We start from the raw sequence: 22,018 nt of genomic DNA, 5'->3' as shown, positions 1-22,018 counted from the left end.
TATATATTTAAGAATATAATAAATATGTTATAGATAGGCAAAGTAACATTGGAAAAGTTAGTATGTTTTTCTAAGTATGTACTGCGATATACAAGTCTGCACATGTTTTATTTTTTATGTAAATACAAATACACATCTGTATATGTTGCAGGGAATTGGAGAGCTGTTTGTAAAAGCAAGCCAGGAAAACAACAACAGCAAAGCTCCTAGCACTGACAGCAATCTCTTCTTCAGTAATTTTCCACTTCATGCCTCTCCTGTTCTTCAGGATATAAATTTCAAGATTGAGAAGGGACAGTTATTAGCTGTTTCTGGTTCTACTGGAGCAGGCAAGGTATTTCTATTTTTGTTTTTTCAACAACAGTCCTAATAATTTTAAGAAATACTACTGTGTTGTTAGCTGTAATGATACCTGTATTACTATATTCTTGCTGTCCTCTGCTCACTGTAAACATGATAGCTGTAGGAAAAGGTATGAGAAGTATATTCCTGCAGTGCCTCACTCAGACAGGCTCCCCGAGTCTCATGTGAATCCTGGGGGAGGTGCTGTGGAAACTGGTGGTTTTCCAAGAAAAGTTGTGGTTTAGATTAGTCATCATTTTAGAATCCTAAAATGATAGCAATACATTTAGTTTGCAGATAACACATTTGACTAACCTCATTAATATAAAATGAGTTGAACTGTGATACTCTTATTAACTTCAAAAAGCAAGTAATTAGATGAATCTTTCATCTTCACTGTGTTTTCTGAGGAGATGTGAAAGTCGAAACAAACATTCATGTGTTTGGACTTTTTGGATTGAGCAAATTGTTGGTGAATATATTCTGATTTCCTTGCATGGAGTAAAATCTTTCTTCTGTTGTAATCAATGGTAAAAGACCCATCAATTTCAATACAATATGATCAAGGCTTCTATATTATTTTTCAGTAGTGATACCAATAGGAAAGAGCAAGGGACTCAGGATATGAGGTTGCCCTCAAGCTGGTATGTTGAGGTGCATTTTACTGTGATACTTCTGAATTAACAGAATAGTTTTGCTGCGTTGCTGATCTTTTGCTAAGATATCAGCAAAAATCAGTTTTGTTATGTTGCTAAGGCTGATACGTGTAATATGAAAGTATCAGCTAGAAAGTGCTGAAGGACATATGTGTATCTGCTTTATTCAGCTACTTAGGAAATTGAGGAATTTGAGTATATACATACAGCAAATTTGCACTTTTCAAGGCAATAAAGATAAAAGGCTTGTAATATTATCTGAAAGATTTTTCAAAACTCCAAACAGGATCCATACCCTCCTCCCCCCCAAAAAAAAAACCCAACCATATTCTCATTCCTTTACATCCTCTTAGTTTATGGCTTCCTTCATGTTGCTTAAGGCTGTTACTGTATATGCCAGGAACTGTCAGGCCTGTGAAACAGACTGCACACTTACTTTATCTATAACAGGTATGAAGCCTGACATCAGCTCTTTAATACTGCTTCAGTATCAGATAGGGTTGGATTTGGTGGTTTTGTTTTGGTTTTTTTCCGTTTATGTTATGTGGCATCAGATACAGTAGTTTAACATCCAGTGTTAAACACATACTAAGCATCTGTCCTTTGCAAGATCAGAAACTTCTTATTCAGCATTTTGGAAAAGTTAGATTCTGATATTACTGGAAAGAATCTTGTGAGACTCCCACTGCATATTGTATAACTTGTCAAAGGAACTTTGGGCTTGACAGCATTAAACTGTGACTTAGACAGATATTTAGATCTTTGGCTGTTACGTCCCAGCTTTGCTGACTGTTTATTAGTGATAAGAACACCACTGGAATGGCTCTGTAACATATTTTTCCTTGTATTTCTCAATTCTATGCTTTGATCTAGTAGTCAGTGATGTGTGACAAGGTTACTACAAGCTACTGATTAACTTTGAAATTATAACATGTCAGTACTGAAATTACAATCAATTCTTTTATGAAGGGAAATAGTAAATACGCTTAGGTCATGTATTCACGTAAATGAGTTAAAAGATATAGAGGAAAATTCAGATCACACTGAGCAGTTTGTGAGTAATTGTGTAGACATACACAAAGAAATTGCATTTTTCAAGGCAATACAGATAAAAGGCTTATGAACACTAGTGAAATTGTAAATGTTAATTGTCGTGTACAAAGAACAAACAAAATAGCTACTGACAACATTAAAAATCAAATAACATTCTCCATAAATATTAATAACTTATGTCTGTATGTGTCTCATATACACTTACATTTTTACCTTGTTTGATTAACCTGTAAGGTTAATAAAAAATATATTATTACATATAATAATACATACTTTTGCAGCAGCATGTCTTTTTTCAAGATCATAGACTCATAGAATCATAGAATAGTTAGGGTTGGAAAGGACCTTAAGATCATCTAGTTCCAAGCCCCCTGCCATGAGCAGGGACACCACACACTAAACTATGTTGCCCACTGAATGAAGCTTCTCTCATTTCAGAGGCCTTTCAGAACCATATGTATCATGAAAATCTCCACTAATTGCAGCCTGCATTAAATCAGTACCTATAGGGACACTCTTTACAAGACAAATGTACCATTTAAGTAACTTAGCAGAGTGATTCTCCCTTTGTTTAGCATTTCTTGTGGTTGTACAGATGTATTAACCGAGTGTTAATGAATTTTCAGACTTCTCTTCTGATGCTGATAATGGGAGAATTGGAGCCTTCACAGGGTAAAATTAAACACAGTGGAAGGATATCCTTTTCACCTCAAGTCTCCTGGATCATGCCTGGAACAATAAAAGAAAACATAATTTTTGGTGTATCCTATGATGAATACCGATACAAGAGTGTCATCAAAGCTTGCCAACTGGAAGAGGTCAGTCATCTAGAACTCTTAAGACCTGTGACCCAACTGAAGTGAAAAACCCCACAGGAAAAGTAAGGGAGTAGAGCTTTAAGTAAGCGAGACATTTCTGAGATTTAAGGAACTCAGCCTGGCATCCCAGATTTTTGGAATCACAAGTGAGCCTGTTGCCAGCTCCTTGGGAGATAGGTTGACCGTGCCAGTGCTGGTAGTTTGTACAACAGGAGCTAAGTAAGCTGGCTCAGAAATTTTAAGGTGTCTGCCTTCTCAGTCTTCCTTGATAGTTAAAAACTTGGGTAAACATATTAATGTTGAAGAAATGATGTAAAAAGTATTCCTACAAAACTTTTCTCATATTCTTCTCCATAAAGAAACTTTTCCTTACAATCTTGGAAATCCACCTGTTTTCCTCTTTTCCTTTGCAATTCATGAATAGTCCCAGGGATAATTAGAACTCTGTGTCAGAAATCGGAATTATTTAGAGGAAAATCTTGACTAAAATTGGGGTTTTCTGTGTGTGCATTGAAAATTCTTACACTAGAAATCAGTGCAGGATTGACCTTTATGTGAGATGTGGCCCACAATTAGAACAATGACATGGAAATGTCCTTGTATGTGTTTGATGTTGCCAGGATAGGAAAAGATATCTTTTCACACTGTAAGATACAAAAGGAGCCAGCTTTTTAGATCTTTGCACCCTTATTGCTATGCCTTAAGATCAGGCATTTTGTCTGTAACATGTAGATGAAAACAATAAATACTTAACTGTGCTGAATAGGATCTGTCTTTAGGCCACACAGTGAAACATATTTTCTTTTAGTGCCAGTTAAGCAGGAAAACAATAGACAGTCTGTTTAAAAATGAGATGAGGTTACTGTGCTTTATCTCAGAGCAGGATATAGTTAAGCAATAAATTAATCTTTTCTTATATGTTTATGGCCATTTCAGCTTGTGTTTGGATTATGGTTTGCTGGAAATCTTTGAAAGCTTCTGAAGACAGGAGAATTAACAACTTCTGTGTCAGGCTTTCTGAAGAGAATAGTCCTTAACTCTCATCATAAAAGTTGTCGTTAGTGCCAAAGCTCCCAGAAACAGCTGGCTTCAGAGTTCAAAACTGTCCTTGCCAAAAAGGCTTCCCAACCCAGACTCTTTGTATAGCAGAAGGTGGTTAATGATGATGGCTCAGAGTTTTGGTTTTGGTGTTGGTGGGATGGCTTGGTGTCTCAGTAGGCTGTAGCTGCTTTGTTCTCCGAACAGGCTTAGTCAAGCCAGCTTTAATCTATGTTGGTGTGGAATGATATGCTTTACCTCCTAGCAGGGCTCATTATTTGAGATCAAGCTTGGTACTCATAAGGATATTTTTGTCTGAACTGAAGCTGAATAAATTGGGCTTGCGTGATGAGAAAGCAGAATGGTCTGGAAGGAAGCCAAATACATTACCTTATTGCTATTATTATGCTTTCTAGTCTTGTTAACTTTCACATCTTAGTTACTGAACAGGACTTACTACAGCAGATTGAAGAATGGATTTCCAATATTAATTCCCTGTTTATTCACCAGTGTGACCTTTTAAGGGTTTATTATGACGAGGGTTAGTGCTTGTTGGACTGGGGTCGTGTGTGTTCTCATTCTTCAGCAAGGAGAATTACCAGAGGGTTTCTGCCTAAGGGAGTTCACTTTGCCCCCTTCCCTGCAACTTTCCTAGATAGTTATATATTCCACCTGAATATACGTCTGTTGCTGAGTCTAATTCTTATATGGGCTCTTCAAGGTATAGTCCCATTTGATGGCACACTTAAGGCAGCAGTATAGTGTCACAGGTTTAATTCATGGTCCTTGGTCCTCACAGCTCTCCTCTGTAGCTTTCTCAGGCATGTGGGCATACCAAGGGTAAGGGACATCACAGTGCGATCCTGTACAAGTGTATGAGATCTGAGTTGTTGAAAAGATCCACAATAGAAGACAGTTGTGTGTCAAAAGTTCAGTGAGGGAAGTTTGTCAGGTCTAAGTAGCACTGTTTGTCACAGTTGCAGGAGGTTACTGTGTAGGCATATGATACTGAAGAAGCATGAGAAGGGTTCTCAAATACACCTGTATGTGCATTAGTAAAAGCATGCCCAAGGTACTTTTTTAAACTTCATAGATTACAAGGTTGGAAAGGACCTCAAGGATCATCTGATCCAACCTTTCTTGGCAAAGCATGACCTATACTAGATGGCCCAGCAACTGTGGGACACCTAGTTGGGTGTCCCAACTAGGACACCCGACACTGGGGATTCCACCACTTCTCTGAAGAGATTACTCCGATGTCTGATTGTTTGTACAACTTACATGTGTATTTTTATGGTAGTGTAGCCTGCTTTATTTGTGTAAAATGATTCAGGATTTGATTATAATTCCATTTCTTGATTATATACTTTCAAGGCCAGGCTGGATGTGGTTCTGGGCAACCTGATCTAGTTGGAGATGTCCCTGCTCACTGCAGGGGGGTTGGACTAGATGGCCTTTGAAGGTCCCTTCCAACCCAATCTGTTCTACGATTCTATGATATTTTTCCTTTGAGGGTAAGTAGGGCATCATGGAAGGTAAAATCATGTTTTACAACATTGTTCTAATTACTGGAATTTGGAAATGGGCAGAGGTTAAGAGCAGTGGAATGTAATAGAACAAAAGAGAGACTGCTTTGGAGTTGAGATAAAGGGACTGTAATTAAGACCTACCTTGACGTTCTTGATATCCAATAAAAACAGCCTTACTGGCAAAAATTATTTCTGAAAGCCCAGCACAAACTAAATATGGCTGCAGTGAGATATAAGTGATGCACTGACACTGCCCTTATCCTTGTGTGATGATGAACTCAAGGAAGACCAGTACATTTCAATGACATGATACATTCTGTGAAACATTACAGTGGTAAAAGTTTTACAAAAAGGCATGGAAGAAGGGCTGCCTGTTCCTTCTCCATTGCCTTCTTCCTCTTTTTTCGTTTCCTCCAGAAATAGTGAGTATTTTACCAAGCAGGAAAGATGAGCACCTGATTTAACATGTCTTCTAAAATGAAGCTTCCAGTTAGCACCAATGCAAGTGAAGGCTTTCAACTTCTAGATCAAACCATTCCAGCACTGATCAGCAGTCGTTACCATTTGTCCTTTATCCAGAAGCTTTTTTGAAATAAATTGTTTGAATGGGTTTAATTTTGAGTATGCAGGTATTACCACAAACCTATTACCTTTAAAATCTGATATTGGGATGCTGTGATAGATAGAAGCCAAGGTGTAATTGGCACAGGTTCTGAACTCATTTCCTATACATGGTCTCCATAGGCAAACTTAAAGGTAGTGGAAAAGTAAGATAAGATGAATCGGTGATGCCATGGCCTATGCTACCATCTTTTTGTTGTTGTTTTTAACAAGGTGTTTTACCCTTTTTATCAAGTACTTTTCATCACATTCATGATAAAAATCAATTAGCAAGAGAAGGTGAAATTTTGCCTAGCACTTTAAATTAAGGACCCAATATGAACAAATTGAACACTGAAAAGTCATCCTCCATAATTGATTAATTTTTATTCTCATTGCTCAATAGCAGAAGCCATGGGGAGATGTGAACTGGATGAGTTTATATGTCTATGGAAACCTGCTATTAAATTTGAAGTAATTCCACAAGTGTAATTTCCCTAGAGATTGAAGGATTGTATTAATGTCATGAAAGGGATAACAAGAATAGAAATAGGAATTTGTAAGAGTAGCCAGTTGGGTTTGAAAAATCTTTATTACTGATGTAATGAAAAATGGCAAAGAAACATGGGTTGATTTTCAGAATTTCATGGTGCAAAATCAGTATTAATAGCCTACTATACACAGGGTGTGGGATTTTTGTTTGGTTTTAGCGCTTGCTAAGTTAAAAAGGCAAAACCTTTGGACAGTCAAAACAGTGTCTAAATGCTGTTAACATTGAACAAAATCGTCCTAAGAGAATGCATTTCTCCAGTCAAGACTGTAGAAGCAGGTCTGTTACAGTTTTCTTGTTAAAAAATCAAAAAGCATCATATCCTATTTGAAGTGGTTCAGTAATTCATAAGTTCTGAAACCATACTTCCATGACTTCTGTTTTTACCTTTATGCAATGTAGAATAGATATTTTTCCACCTTGTTAGTTCATTTGATCCTTCAGTAGTTACCCAAGAGGCCATAAATACATAATGGCAAACTAACCTTAAGAGATTACGACTCTTAAAGTAAACACATGTTCTGATTTGAGAGCCACCAGCTGCTCATGAATATAATGTTTAACATGGCATGCAAATAGAGGAAGTGTTTCCATGTGAAATGACATCATATAATAGTACTTAAGAAATTCTGGACCAGATCCTGTGTTTTCTTGAGGCAATTTTACAGGGAGTGCAGGAGATTAATTTTCATCTAAGAACTTGCATTATAGAGAGAGTAGTTAGAGAGTGAGACAGCCAATATGCCAAGCCCTGGTCTGTGTTCCTACATGTTCGATGTGTTCACTGCAATGTTAAGGATGCCCTGAAACAGGAACACATATCCTTTCATCCCACTGTACTGCTCCACAACTTTTTATCTGTGCTGGTTTGGGAGTTGGTTAGTTGGTTGGTTGGTTGGGCATTTTTTTTGGCAGGTAACTAAATCAGTAGGAGTTGAGAGGTTATGATGTCAGTGAATTAAATACTTTGTGCCCTGATTTTGTGCCTGTTTTTTACAAGGGATTGCAAAGTGCGGATTACAAAGTGTGCAGAAGAGGGAAACAATAAGGGTTCAAGTCTGGAACGGAGTGCTCTGCAGTAGGTAATTCTCTCCAAGAGAATATTAAGAGGTAGCTTGGTTACCTAATCATGTGCATGTCTCCAGTGTAAACTATGTGAGAGAAAGTTGCTTGGCGTCTCTCCATAGCTGGGGAGAGCAACAGTCATGTCAAGGTGAAGTTCATCTCATCCTAACGTAAACAGCTAAAATAGCATAAATGCCTCTTGCAGGCAGAAAGTCCACATAATATGTCAAATCGCTTACCACAGCCACTGCATCTCAGACATGTGGGCCCAAAAGCCCTTTATACTTTTTCCACCTTGCACTGGTATGATCCATCTGGCATTAGCAGACTCCTCTAACTGAAATTCTTGTCTATGGCCCAAAATCATGGTCAGGTCAGCAGAAACTGCTGACACAGTGAGTTCGCTGGGGAACTAGAGGTAAATATGCCAGCACAGTTTCTCTATAGCAGGGGAGCATCTCGATTAGAGAAAAAAGTGGACTCAAACTCCCAAATACACTGATTTCAAGAAGTTTATCAATAATCAAGTAAATATACTTAACAGAGCTCCTCTGCTGTGTTCTGTGTTGATATCGTTTAGTTAAAAACCTGTTTCAGACAAGACAACTCACCCTACTCCTTTCCCTGTCTTAGATACAGGGCTCTGGACTGATTACTTTGGATGTTGTCCTATCTTCTGTGTCACTTCTGGAATTGTATTTAATTCTCTTACGCTGTGTTTAATCTACCCACACACAGCCTACTGACTACTTCATGTTTCAGAAATCCGCTCCATGGGAATGTTTCACCATAGAGAAAGAAAGTTTTGCCAGCATTCGTTTGAGGCTTGGGTGAGCCTGAAACTCTGCTCAAGGTCACAAGCTTTTACAAAAACAAAGCTTATGCCTTTGGGTCATGAATCCTTCATAAATGGTTCAGCTGAAATCTAACAAAAGCCTCAGCTTCAGGAATCATAGGCAGAGAGAGAAGAGTTTCCTAAATAAAGTAAAATTTTAGAAAGTAATTTCTGATTTGAAATACTTTAAAGAGATCTGGTTTTCTGGCTTCTGGCCCATGAAAATGAGGACTCAGGTATGTTCAAGCTGGTTACCTAAAAGCATCATATAAAAATTTACTGAAAATTCTTCATCTTTTAAAAATTAACAGAAATATTCACTAGTAGGTATAAGTCTGAAACACGAGGCTTGATTTCAGAAAATTTGAAACTTGAATTTTTACAGTATAGTTTATATCTGTCTAACTTCCAAGATTTTTTTTTTCCCCTGAAAATCAGGACAAACTCAAAGTTACACTTCCTGCAAAATGAAATTTCAAATTCATTATCTGAAGATTTTTAGTAATCACTGAATTGAAATCTGGATGTTTGTTTTCATTTCTCGTCGTTGACATATTAGAATTGGATATGATGGCTTGGAAGTACATCAGTAATTATGCTATTAGTATGTCAGTGTCAAAGCAGGTAACAGTAAATTTTCATCTTATAACTAAAGACAAAAATTATCAAATAGAGTGTAAGAGTATTGCAGCTTCTGCTTGAAACCCTTGATGCTGTGCCTGTTTAACTTCTATTCAGCTTTACTTGGCATTTTGTACAATAAAGGATTCATTGTTTTTCTTCTAATTTATTGCAAGTAGTCCACACTACAGAAGGGGAATTGCAAAGTATATTCAGAGGCAGCTTCTTTAAAGCAAAGAAAGAAAGAAGATGAAAAAGGGAGTACTTTGATAGGTGAGAAAGGAGGTAGCAATGTGAATGGAGAGATTTTTCTGGGAACTATGAAAATAAACATGGGCAATGTTAATGACAATGAAGAAAAGGAAGGGGATAAAGATGGTAAAGAAACCAGCACTGTAGAAAAAACAGAATTGAAACAGGGGAAATGGAGAGAGTCAAGACTGATGCTCTGTTCCATTCAGTTTCAGGACGGTTTTATCTTTTTGGAGTGAAGGCAGGAGAGGTAAGATCAAAGGACTACATCATTAAGGACATATTTAAGGAAGAGGAGTCTCATAAGTAAAATATGTATGTTCTATCATTAGAACTGCTCGAGTAGTTTAAGTAGCATTTGAGCATAGTTTGAGTATATTGGGTATATAAAGCAGCTATTTGTTGAAAGGTGTGTTTCTTAGAAACTTATTTTCTGTCATACTTTATTATCTTAATTGTTGCTAATGATTTATAAAATGATTTTGTTAACAAACAGTCTCTACAGAAAAGATTTGGAGTGTGAAGTACGTTCTGAGGTTTCCTTTTAATATAACGAGACCGTATTTCCTCTTCACCCTGGAAAGAGATATTACCTTAAACCGTCTTGGCTATTTTATTCCATACAGAGCTTAAATGTATTATAAGGGTCATATGTTTGCTGCTTAGGTAGATGAATATGACATTTACACTGTTAAAAACGCAAAGAGATATTAAAAGGGGTGTCTTCTCCTTGGGTGTGCAACTTGAGATTTATTAGCTCCTGATATTAGAAGCACCCACGAAAGTATTTAATGTTTTTGAGAACTGTGGGGAGTTTCTTCTCTGAATATTTGCCAATAGGTTTCTCAATTTAAGAATTCAGAAATAGATATGTTAAAGAAAATCCAGTGGCTACTTCATTAATGTGCTGGGGTTTGTGCCGTTCAGCATCATTACATGAGGTTTGTCCCTGGCTTGATTTCGTTTCCTGCATAAAATGACAGCAAGGATGTGTTTGGACCAGCCCTATGTACTTTTTTACAATAGGTAATGCATGTTCCAACAAATAGCATTGTGTGTCTATTGAACTTCATCACTCTGTTTACGCCTTTGAAAGAAATTACTAAACATTTTTTTAATTACGATGATTACAGCCTGAAAAGTTCTTTGTCTGTTCCATGCCATATATTATTCTGAGGTGAAGGGTAGAAGAGAGCAGAAGGGGAACTCATTAGAAGTCTGATTAAAATTCCTTGTTGACACACCTGCAAAGAAATATATCTGACAAAATACCACCACCATTTAAAACAATAGGAGCCCTGGCATTAATTTCAACAGGGCTAGGATTTTATCCTGTTTGCAGGGGAGGACGCACTGGGCCCAGTTCTTCACCTGGGCTTTTCTGGAAGAAGCAGAATAGGGAAACAGCAGTAGCACCAGCATCATTACAGGCAGCAGTACTGGTAGAAATGGGAAAGAGGGGAAATCAGCTTAGATACCTAGATGCTTAACCACACAAATCCCAAAGTTCAGGTGAAGATACTGGGTAAATGTCAAAATTATGGATGAGTAACATGGCTCCTGCATGCATCATGAAACCACAAGTATCTGAGCAGGTTGTTTCAAATAGATGCCAGAAAATCTTTTGTGCAAGAATTTCACATGTTCTCTCTACATACATATGACCTGTTATAGCAAGATGCTTTTATTCAGAAAATCTTCTTTTAAAAATGTTGTTGGCATTGTTTATCACATCCCTCCTATTTCAAATACTTCAGCTGTTCTGCTAGTAGTAGGTATTTGCTTGTGTGGCTCTTGTTTTACAAGAGGGAAATAACTAGTTAACATGAGAAGAATTTAAAAATCACCTGCAATAGATTTTCCATGCATAAGAGCATCTTGATTTTAAGGTCAGAATCCTCTAAGTCAGGAAGTAAACGCTATTATCAAATTAAAGAGTTGGGAGAATCTCCCATTTCCTGACAGACCAGGCAGTCGATTTCTAGTCCTTGAGTGGCTGGACCTTTTGTCTGTCACCGATCCAGGGGTGAACAGCATTGTTCACTCTGTTCCTGAGGTCAGGGCAATTTACAGGGGAGGAAGAAGGAAACATTTTTCTGGAAGGGTTTTTATTTATTTATTTACTCTGCAAAATCTCAGAGGCCTGGATTGCCAAAAGGCTGCCCAACAGAGAGTGATTAACCATCAAAATCACAACAGGGGTGATCAGAATTGGATTCTATCTGACCTTGTATGAAATGCAAACTTCTAGAGAGCAATTCAACTTAGAATCTGAGGTCAGATTGCACTGGAAGTGCTTCATATGTCTTCTGGTATTTTTCCCAGATCCTACAGGGTTTCTGTGGGTGCTGTGGAGTGCATGCAAAAAACAGAGTTCCTACGTGTCCCTCGGCTGCCTGGCGGAAGAGAGACCCCAAATCAGGCTGCCTCTTCCACACCATTCCCTAAAGCCTGCTCCCAGAATCTCACTTTCTGAGGGATTTTGCATACCACTTCTTTTCCTCCAGAAGTTGCACTAAAAGAAAAATTTTTATAAAGCATGAGAACACTGGAGCTGATTTTGTCTGGTATCAGATGTCTTGGACAGCTTCCTTGGCTGTGGGGGATCCCTGTCTTGGGAGCAGGAGGGTACGCATAGGCAGTGAGAGCTGCAGTCTAGTGCTGCCAACTGGGGAGCAGAGGCACTGGGACCTTCTAGGATGCCCAGGGCTCCTAGCACATGGCAAACTACCCTGGAGTCACAGCTGCTGGAAACATTGGTGCCCTGGGGCACAGGGAGTTCATCAGGCCATGTTTCTGGGAAGAGTACCCTGAAACTACCACCACCACAGTGATAGTGGTGTCACTGTAGTGGCTTAAAGACATAGGCCAGGGAAGACTTGAAGGCAGAATTTAGAGCAACTAAAGGAGTATTAAAACTAGACAGCCCTCAGGCACACAAGCCATTTCCCATGTCTCCACTTCTATGAATTGTTATGGTTTGCAAGGATCATCAGTTTTGGTGCTAAATACTCCTCTCAAGAAAATTTCTGGCCACCTCTGCCAATGGGGCACAAGGATGTCCTTTACTCCTTTCTCTGTCTCACATGAGAGTGAAATGGTATTTTCTTTTTTTTTTCACTGGCTAAAGATTCATTTTCAGCATAATCATGAGTTGTAAGTATCATACAGCCCAAGCAGTGGAACTTGGCTCCCGAACCTTTTGCAAACCTTGAGCATTCCTGGCTAGGAATTTTGTGCAAGCCTTTTTTAATGAACATACCTGAACTATGAATTTCTCTGGGTTCTGAAGAACTCAATACAGAATTAGCTTCTTGCTCTCCCTAACTTCAGTGGCAAGTGCATTTGTCATTGTCACTTGACAGAAAACTCGAACAGTTAACATCTTGGACTGATATTGTATGAAGGTACATTCTCTGCTTTTATGGAGATCTAGCAATCAAGACAAATATTTATGCTTGAGATCTTGCAGCTCGTGATTGCTCTCTGCAGTAAAATTATATGTTTTCTTTTATCACCATTTCTGATTACATAATCAAATGAAAGAAATAAACCTCCATGGAAGGGTTTTTTTTACAACTTCTGTCTAACCTGTCTGTACACTGTTGTACATTATGATTCTATCCAGTCTGTAACTTGAGTTTCTTGGATATGGAAAATACATGTCTAATTCTTTAAAAAAATGTTAACAGGATATTTCCAAGTTCCCAGACAAAGATTATACAGTGCTGGGTGAAGGTGGAATCATTCTCAGTGGAGGCCAGCGAGCACGAATCTCACTAGCAAGGTGAGTATTTTACTTGCTAAGTAAAGTACTGCTTCTTGTATAAGGTAATTATTATGAGTGAGCACTTAAATACACGTGGACCAAGTCCTGTTAAATAAATACCCTCGAGGTATATCAGGAACTTCATTTTTCTCTCAGAAATCTGAGTTTTGCTATGCAACTGTCTGTGATACACCTGCATGTTTCTTGATTGAATTTTAAAGATTTGATGTCAGATGCGTGCCATGGCTTAGCTGAAGATAAATCTTTCGCTCTCTGATGCAAGATGTGTTTGGTGATTTAGACCTGTGTAGCTTTCTAAGTACCAAAGAAATCGTACAAAAGATTCCAGATGAAAAAAAATCCATGTTTCAAAAAATGTTGTTAATAGTTTTGGTTTTATTGTTGTAAAAAGAAAAAGTGGAATAATGGAATCATAGAATGGTTAGGAAAGCAATAGCTAGTCAGTACTTATGAATAACGATTTGGCCTTGTCTGTTTGACCTTCCAGTGTTAGTAAGTAATTTTGAAGGTCTACAGAACAATAATGTAGGTGTTTGTCTAACAAATTTGCAATGTGTTTAAGTGGGATCACTAAGCTATCATCAGAGGTTCAGTAATGACAGCTCTGATGAGTAAATGGCTCCATTTGTTTCTGTTGCAAGTGCAAATTGTGATGGTTCCCATGCTCAGAAACTCTGTGTAGAAGTTAAATCACATTATGATGATCCACACTAATATTCCAAGAAAGACATGCATGTCTGTGTAAGGCTAAAAGATGGGTTCATTAACACAGAGAGGCTTTCAGTGTGGATCTTTTTAGAAAATTTGTGAGAGGGAAGAGGCATATGGGTGGTTCTGATTTATGTGGTAAGAGAGAAGGGAAGGAGCTGGCAAAGCGTTCAGAGCAAAAAACCCCAGCCAACAAACCCTACTCAGATTTTCATTTAAAATTCAACATTTAAGGAAATATTTCCCAGATTCTGTGGATAATTGCATCTGTCACTTTTCAGATAGTCACAGCTCATTTACTAGAGGGTGGCAGAACTGATACAATACATTTATTGTCAGCTACATAATTATTATTACAAAAAAAATTAAATGTCCGAAAGGCATGGCTGTATCTGCTTTTCATTTTGTTTGGGCTCCAGTCTAAGCTCAGCATGCTGCAAGGTGTGCAGGCGATTGAGGTGTGGGCTGCAGATAAAGCTCTAAGAAAGCTAGAGGAGAAATTTAGGATTACAGTCTTATCTGCACTGCTCATAAGCTGGATGTTATTTGCTTGGACTAGCTGCATTCACATTTCTGGTGTAGTCTGTGCAGTGTCATGTCAAATGAGACTCCCAGCTGGAAGTGCCATCACCCAGCCATCATGAGAAACTGATAGAGATTGCCTTAAGTCCATCTTTCTTATAGAGCTTTGTCAGTGCCTTACAGCTGTAACAGGAGGAAAGAAAAGATCGAGGGATAAAAATAGCCTCTGCCCTGGGTTTGAGCTACCTCACTGGCCTGGTACCCTAAAGGTGGTCATGTATAGCTACTAAGCCCAACATACCAATTATAGCAATAATTTGAGTGCTGCCATTATTCTGGGGGAAAAAAAAAAGTGAACTTTTTGCTGATAAAAGTGCCAAGAACAGTATGAACTTTTGTTGTTGTGCAGCCACTGCCTCATAATGTATGGTCAGTGAAATCCATTGTGACAGAGGATTTTTCAATAAAGTTGCTTGGTTCATTATCATAATATACTATTATTATTGAGGGCTTTTTCTCCTGGTAGTTAAATATTTTCACATTGTTTAACATAATTACTTTAAAATTCATTTTAGAGTACTTTAAAAAGTACCAAAATGCACCTGTCCAAATTTTCTTTACTAATTACACCCTGATTCATATCACTTCATGATTTTCATACTCACAGAGGTAGATAAGAGGCCTTTTTGAACTTCTGCTGAAATTGATTTGAAATAAAAAACCCTCTTAACCACAGGTTTAGGTCTCAGTGATCCATGTCCAGGCACATAAAGCTTAAGGTCCTAATGCTACAAATAGTTTTTCATGTCCTGAACACAAACTGTTGTACAGCTCCATTTCGGATAATGTTTGCAGGTCATGGCTCACTAATACACTTGTCTTTGCTCACCAGTTGTTTTGAAGTACTTTTAAAACTAAGTGCTGAGACCTAAGTCTTTTCACACACTTAATTACATTTATGTAGTATTCCCTCAGGTATCAGTAGGCATTGCAGTAAGTACTAAATTCCCATTTAAATGGTCATTGTACACTGATGGGGACTGTCAGACTCAGGCCAGAAACAGGTCTTTAGAGTAACCTATGTAAAGGCAGCTGTAAAGCTTCCTTTGACTGGCAGAAATTAAGGGAAAACCGAGTTCGTTTGTAAAATAGTCTGCAGCAAGGAAAGGCTTTACTGAAAGGTGTCTTACGAGCACATTTAACACAGAACTCCAGCTCCACACTGATGCTGTCAAAAAGTCTATCAGTTACGAGTTTCTGAGACAAAACTGTAAAGGCATTCTCTTTAAGTTGTATTTGTGTAGATTTGTAAGACTTGTGAAAGTTAATGTCATTTCCATTTTCTCTGTTCAGAGCAGTGTATAAAGATGCTGATTTGTATCTCCTGGATTCTCCTTTTGGGCATTTAGACATTTTTACAGAAAAAGAGATATTTGAAAGGTAATGTATGTTTTGATAGATTGTATTTAAGCAAGCAGCACAAAGTAAAACCAAGAACAGAAATTTAGTAAAAGTACAAAAATACTGAAGTGATCAAAATTATACCTTTTAGGGCCATTTATTTTAAGGCATTGTGACTGAGTATTTTGTGTTAGCAGTAGGACAGCATACCGTGCTGGGGACAAGCCTGGGCCAGGTGTGAGCATTAATGCTCCTTCTTCCATCTCAACATATTGAGCCTGCTTCTGCTATAATCTATTATTTCCAGAGAGCATGGCTTTGTATCTGGTGTATCTGTGTACCAGAAGGGCTTTCATTTTAAAACACTTACCTGCTTTGTAAGCATAAAGTTTTACAAAAAGCTGTATTATGTCTTGTTCTTCTAATCACTGAAAGACTAGTCACCTGAAAGTGTCCACTTACCAGGAGATTGGCAGCAGGTAGGCCAAAGACAGAGACTTTTGGCTTGTCCTGCAGGTGAAGCTTCAAAGAGTAAGGACACGAGCACTGTTATACATGAGCTCTTCAGTCACCATAAGTTTGATATTTTGAAATCGAGCTAATACTTTTAAGTTTGGTAGCAAAAGACCTAAGTGACCCGAAGATGAAAAGAAGTATTTAATTTTCATGCTGAACTCTGCTTTTTGGATTGACCTGAACATGATTAAATTTTCCCCTCTTTTTTATGGTTACTGTGACAAAAGTACTCACCCTTTACACATCTCAGCCTTACCACTTTCTTTGTAGTTTGAGGGAGCACCCAAGGCTGCACATACTGGGAGGGGGGCAGGTAAAAGGAAATAGATTGAAAATGAAAGGGATGTAAGCAATATTTAATCAGGAAGAAAAAAATTAACTTTTAACACTTTCATCTCTTATAGCTGTGTATGCAAGTTGATGGTGAATAAAACTAGGATCTTAGTTACTTCAAAACTGGAACATTTAAAGATTGCTGACAAAATACTAATTTTACATGAGGGGAGCTGCTATTTCTATGGAACATTTTCTGAACTTCAGGGTCAACGGCCAGACTTCAGCTCAGAGCTGATGGGATTTGATTCTTTTGATCAGTTCACTGCAGAGAGAAGAAATTCGATACTAACCGAGACTCTCCGACGATTTTCCATTGAAGGAGAAGGCATGGGATCACGAAATGAATCCAAGAAGCAATCTTTTAAACAGACCTCAGATTTTAATGACATAAGGAAGAACTCCATAATTATTAACCCCCTTAATGCAGGGAGGAAGTTCTCAGTAGTGCAGAAGAATGGAATGCAGGTCAATGGGATAGAAGATGGCTACAATGACCCACCGGAAAGGAGGCTCTCACTGGTACCTGACTTGGAACAGGGAGATGTAGGTCTGCTTCGGAGTAATGTGCTAAACACTGACCATATGCTGCACGGTCGGAGGAGGCAGTCTGTGTTAAATCTGATGACGGGCACCTCTGTGAACTATGGATCAAACTTTTCCAAAAAGGGAAGTACAACATTTCGGAAAATGTCTATGGTGCCCCAGACAAACCTGTCTTCTGAGATAGATATCTATACCAGGCGCTTGTCTCGAGACAGTGTCTTGGACATAACTGATGAAATCAATGAAGAGGATTTGAAGGTGTGTGTTGATTTACATTCATCTTGGGTTTTGATATGGTGATAGTTTAGTGCAATATACTCCTTACATATTTTTCTACTTGACTGTGTCAGTCCTAATGCAGTTCTTCCCTGTGGATTATCCTTTTGGAATATCCGTGAAATTTTTTTAACTCAAATATCATCTTGAAATCATGGAAATCCTCAAAAAAATATTTTGCCTGATTTTTTGTAGTTTTCAAATGCTATTTGTAGAGGATTTCAATGCACAGTTTTAATCTCTGCATTTTAATCTACCTTTAAGATTATGCTAAAATGAAATTTGGAACCATAACATGGGAAACATTGTTTTAAAACATTTATGTAAAATTGACATTTGAAACGTGAAGGCTCATGAAAAAAATGAAATACATTTGAAATAGTAGCACAGTTTTAAAAACTCAGATTTGATCATATTTGGCAAATTCGTCAGACTGCTTAGCTCTTCTGTTCCGATACAGATAACGAACAGAGGTATAAGCTGGATTTTACTCTGGTTTTATGGATGGAAATGATGCAATTAAGGTTGAGTTTTATTAACAAGAACTGGACCAAAACTCCTTTTTTCTACTAACTGTCTACCGGTCACGATGAACTAATTTCATTTTCAAAACTGACAGCTGATTTTCACAGGATAGGAAAAATTTTCTGAAGTAGTTTCCTAGGTGGAAAAAAGTCTACAAGAAATGTTTAAACTCCCAATTTGCTGCAGCACTGCCCATTTTTTCTTTTGCTTTATTGATCTCAGCAGAAAAAAACAAAACAACAAAGCAAACCAAAGTCTCAGATTATTTACAAATTTATTTTAACTGCACAGTAAGAATCTCCACTGACAGAAAACAGCTACTGATTAATCATTTCTGGGCTTCTAGGAGTGCTGGACAAATCTTGGTTGTTTCTTTCAGTGTTGTCTGAAAATTTCAAATTATCTCTAAACAGTTTTCTTATATCAAAGATGACTTAACCTGTCAGTACCTTCCTCTCTAGGCGTTATCAGCCAGTTTCAATGCTGCAGTTCAGTTATTTGGACTGAGTTAGCAGAGCAGCATTCGTGTGTCAGAAATTCTCATGATATGAATTATAAATAGATATAATAATTTATAATTCGTATATGAATTTAAATAGATATTATCGTTCTTAGTATGGTCCTATGAATTCTTTGACAGGAATGCTTCACTGATGATGCTGAAAGCATGGGTACTGTTACTACATGGAATACCTATTTCAGATATGTTACCATCCACAAAAACTTGATTTTTGTTCTGATTTTGTGTGTGACTGTCTTCTTAATTGAGGTAAGAAAATCTGCACTTGATGTCATGTTACTACAAAGGATATTTGTTCAAACTTTTTTCTTTGTGATATAAGGGTATATGGAAAAAGCATCAGCTCATTATAAACATTAGCTCATGTATGAATCACTTATTGGCAACTGCTGTTAAATGATACTGCAGTGACTTTTCTACTGCTTAGATGAGCATTTCTCACCAAAGATAGTGATTAGTGTATGGCAGCAGAAGACCCACCTACTCAAATTATCACACTTATTTTCTGCTGTGTGGTACCAAGCTAAGAATTGTTGTCCTATCCAGGTCTCTTGTTCACAGGTGAATAATCTTCCATTTTCCATTATAAATACCGTTCAGAGCCTTGGGGGCTTAACAGCAACAATTACTTTTTCTTTTTTTCTATGAGCACATGCATAAATTCTGGAGATTGCTTTCAAAAAAGAGTTAGAAGCTTTGCTCCTAGTGAAAGAAGAGTGGTAATGCAGAGGGCCCAAACGCCTGTGGCAGCATTTGAAGATGGATGGGGTGTTCCTGCAGCATGCAGAGAAGACTTTTTCCAAGTACAGTGGAAAACACTATCAGAAAAAGTGCTGAAGAACATGTCTGATCATGCAAGTCTGACTAGTTTTCTTATAACAGAAATTGCCTGCATTTGACTTGTCTCCCAATTTAGTAAAGACATTTAGCATATATACAGTATCTCATAGTGTCCTCTTTTACACCTAGGATTCTAAATCAAGTGTTTTTCTGAGGGAAGGAACATGTTTCAGAGAGAAGACTGGGAGATTAATGAGCCTGTATTCATATGTCAGCTGGTAAAATATGGTACCAACTTCTCTTGGCATTTTGCAGCATGAAATGAAAGAAAAGAATAATCCGTCAGGAATTCCATTAGAACTAGTTTTGGGCTGACTGTGTCAGTGAAAGGTTTTGAACAGTTCTGTGGTGGTATTCAAACTTCTAGTATGAAAGATATGAGTGGAGAAGGATATGATTGATGGTATCCTGAACCTACACTAATATTATGTTGCAGGTGATTTAAATTAGTTCTTTTGGACCAGGAATAAAGCCTGGAGCTTAGATCAAGTTTGAGATCCCAAATTTTTAAACCACCTCCACAAGCAAGACAGTATTTAGATGCACAGCTGTTCTTGTGTAAGTTCTTTTTTTTCCTGGTAGTGGAAGATGCCTACATTTGTGTAAACCTATAATAGCAAGGCTAAATGTGAGTTTTAGGGAAAAACGAAATTTTAACTTTGAGGTATATCAGATTTATCACTGTATATTCAGCATACATTTCTAATCTTGATTAAATCTTTTTTCTTTTTTAAATTTGACTGAAAACTTTTTAAATAATTCAAAAGCCTTATCTTCTAATTGGAGAACAAATCTCGTGACAAAGAATGTATCCATCTAAGTTAAACTTTCCAGTATGACTATTGCTTAAGTAAAAGCCTATTGATCAATTAATGGGCTGGAAGATATTCAGCCATAGCACAGACTATTTAACCTTTAGCAAATCTTTGTGCATGAGATGAAATACTGTGCCAAGTGGTTATGTGGCCTGTGCTAAGTTTCTACCCTTCTAAACCTAGACAATGAAGAGAGGATAGGGGTGATCATCCAAGAGCTGAACTGAGAGAGTAGTGACACATAAATTAGAAGTGGAGTTGTGACACCCTTCAGAGCTGCGTGGGAGTGTTGTGGAAATGCTGGAGATACTATCTTAGATTTAGAATGAATTGCTCTGTGTTGTAGATTCCAAGGTGAGTCCACACAGATCACCATAAACAGGGCATCAGTTGTACATTCTTCCTAGATTTGTGGGGTTTTGTGTTTGTAGCTCTTCTAAGTGGCTCAAAACTATATTTCCTAGATGTAATATGCAGAGACTAGGATTGCTGAACTGGAAGAAGAGCAGTTACAAATGGAAACATATAGGAAGGCTTTGTGAAGTTATTCTGTTACTATATTGTCTACCTTCATCTTCACAGCTGTAAAACTCCTCTGTGGTGAGAAGTCAAGATGAGAAAAGAATTCTGTTGGGAGATGTGAAAATATTATTGTGAAAGAAGCCTGATCCTCACAAATGGTTAAATTCAGGGCATCATGGTCAATCTTGAGTTATTTACTGTAAGACCTCCAAAAGTTAGTGGTTCCTAAGGAGAAGAATTAATTATGTAGCAAGGTATTATGGCAATATATTCCTGTACCAGTGCCATAAAAATATATGGGAAGAGTACTGTAGAAACTATGTCAACCTTTAGAAAAAAGATTATAGTCAGAAGTAGAGCAGACTGAAATGTGCTGGACTGCATGAAAATCTCCAGTGTCTCACTGGACAGACAAGAAATTGTGTTACAGAGTAAGCTTCTGTTGAGCACTGAAGCATCTCACAATAAGAATGGTTCAATTCCACATTCAACAAGTATTAAAGTAGATTATGTAGAGAATTATGTAAATGTCAGACAAGTTGATATATCAGCTATAGGTATCAGCTAGCAAGAACAACAATGCAAAAATAACAGTGTTAAAGGTTTGACATTTGTATTAGAATAGCTGCCTTTGAAGATATTGAGAGACTCTTTTAGGAAGAAATATTAGTCTTTAAAACTTAAAATATGTTAAAGTGTACAGTGAATATTCCTTGTCATTAGGAATGCATTAGCAAGCCTTTGTTAATAGTAGGCTAAAAAACAACGAAAGAATATTTAGGCACTTGAGAGCCTGATTGTAATACAAGTCTAAATGTAGCTTTCCCGGTGGGATGCACTAAATAGTTTCTGTGGAAGGAGGATCAGTTATTACAAAGTTTTTGCTTCAGGGAAGTTTGACTTCCATCCATTTATAATGCTCTCTCTAAAAACAATTATAAAGTCAGTAAAAGAAGACAAGTAAGAAAAAGTGCATAATGTGACAAGACAAAAAAAAATGACTCTGTTTTCTTTGGTCACAGGTAGCTGCTTCTCTTGCAGGATTATGGTTTCTTAAAAAGTAAGTAGTGAGAATCTGGGGTGTCCATTGTATTGATTTTTGCTATAAATAATAAACTCGGCCAGAATTCTATATGGAATAGGCACTAGTTTATATTCCATAAAATGGTTCAGTGATGGATGATCTAAATCCCTCATGTAGGTGGTATCTTAAGCTGGTACTTCTTTAAGTGCTAACAATCAAATTGTTTGTGCCTTGTAACTGAGCACATAACACACACAAGACTTTTCCTGGGTCAGCTGACTCTAGAGTTGCATGGACTTAATTGTCCTGAATACACTGTTC

General features: G+C 37.5%; 1 protein-coding gene across 1 annotated transcript in view; it reads left to right on the top strand.

Annotated features, from left to right (window-relative positions):
* Positions 1 to 151: 151 nt before the first annotated feature.
* The window catches only part of CFTR (cystic fibrosis transmembrane conductance regulator (ATP-binding cassette sub-family C, member 7)), a gene marked incomplete at both ends in the record, with an annotated part of 51,578 nt that continues 29,711 nt past the window's right edge, over positions 152 to 22,018 (top strand). The window contains 7 exons of the mRNA XM_010019502.1: positions 152 to 334; positions 2,678 to 2,869; positions 13,052 to 13,146; positions 15,733 to 15,819; positions 16,701 to 17,433; positions 18,617 to 18,745; positions 21,696 to 21,733. Coding sequence (XP_010017804.1) covers positions 152 to 334; positions 2,678 to 2,869; positions 13,052 to 13,146; positions 15,733 to 15,819; positions 16,701 to 17,433; positions 18,617 to 18,745; positions 21,696 to 21,733 — 1,457 coding nt within the window. The remainder of the gene's footprint in view (positions 335 to 2,677; positions 2,870 to 13,051; positions 13,147 to 15,732; positions 15,820 to 16,700; positions 17,434 to 18,616; positions 18,746 to 21,695; positions 21,734 to 22,018) is intronic.

This window comes from Nestor notabilis, unplaced genomic scaffold (assembly GCF_000696875.1).
Source record: "Nestor notabilis isolate BGI_N333 unplaced genomic scaffold, ASM69687v1 scaffold10788, whole genome shotgun sequence".
NCBI lineage: Eukaryota > Metazoa > Chordata > Aves > Psittaciformes > Psittacidae > Nestor > Nestor notabilis.
Note: the sequence above shows the minus strand (reverse complement) of the source record. Positions and strands in the feature narration are given on the sequence as shown.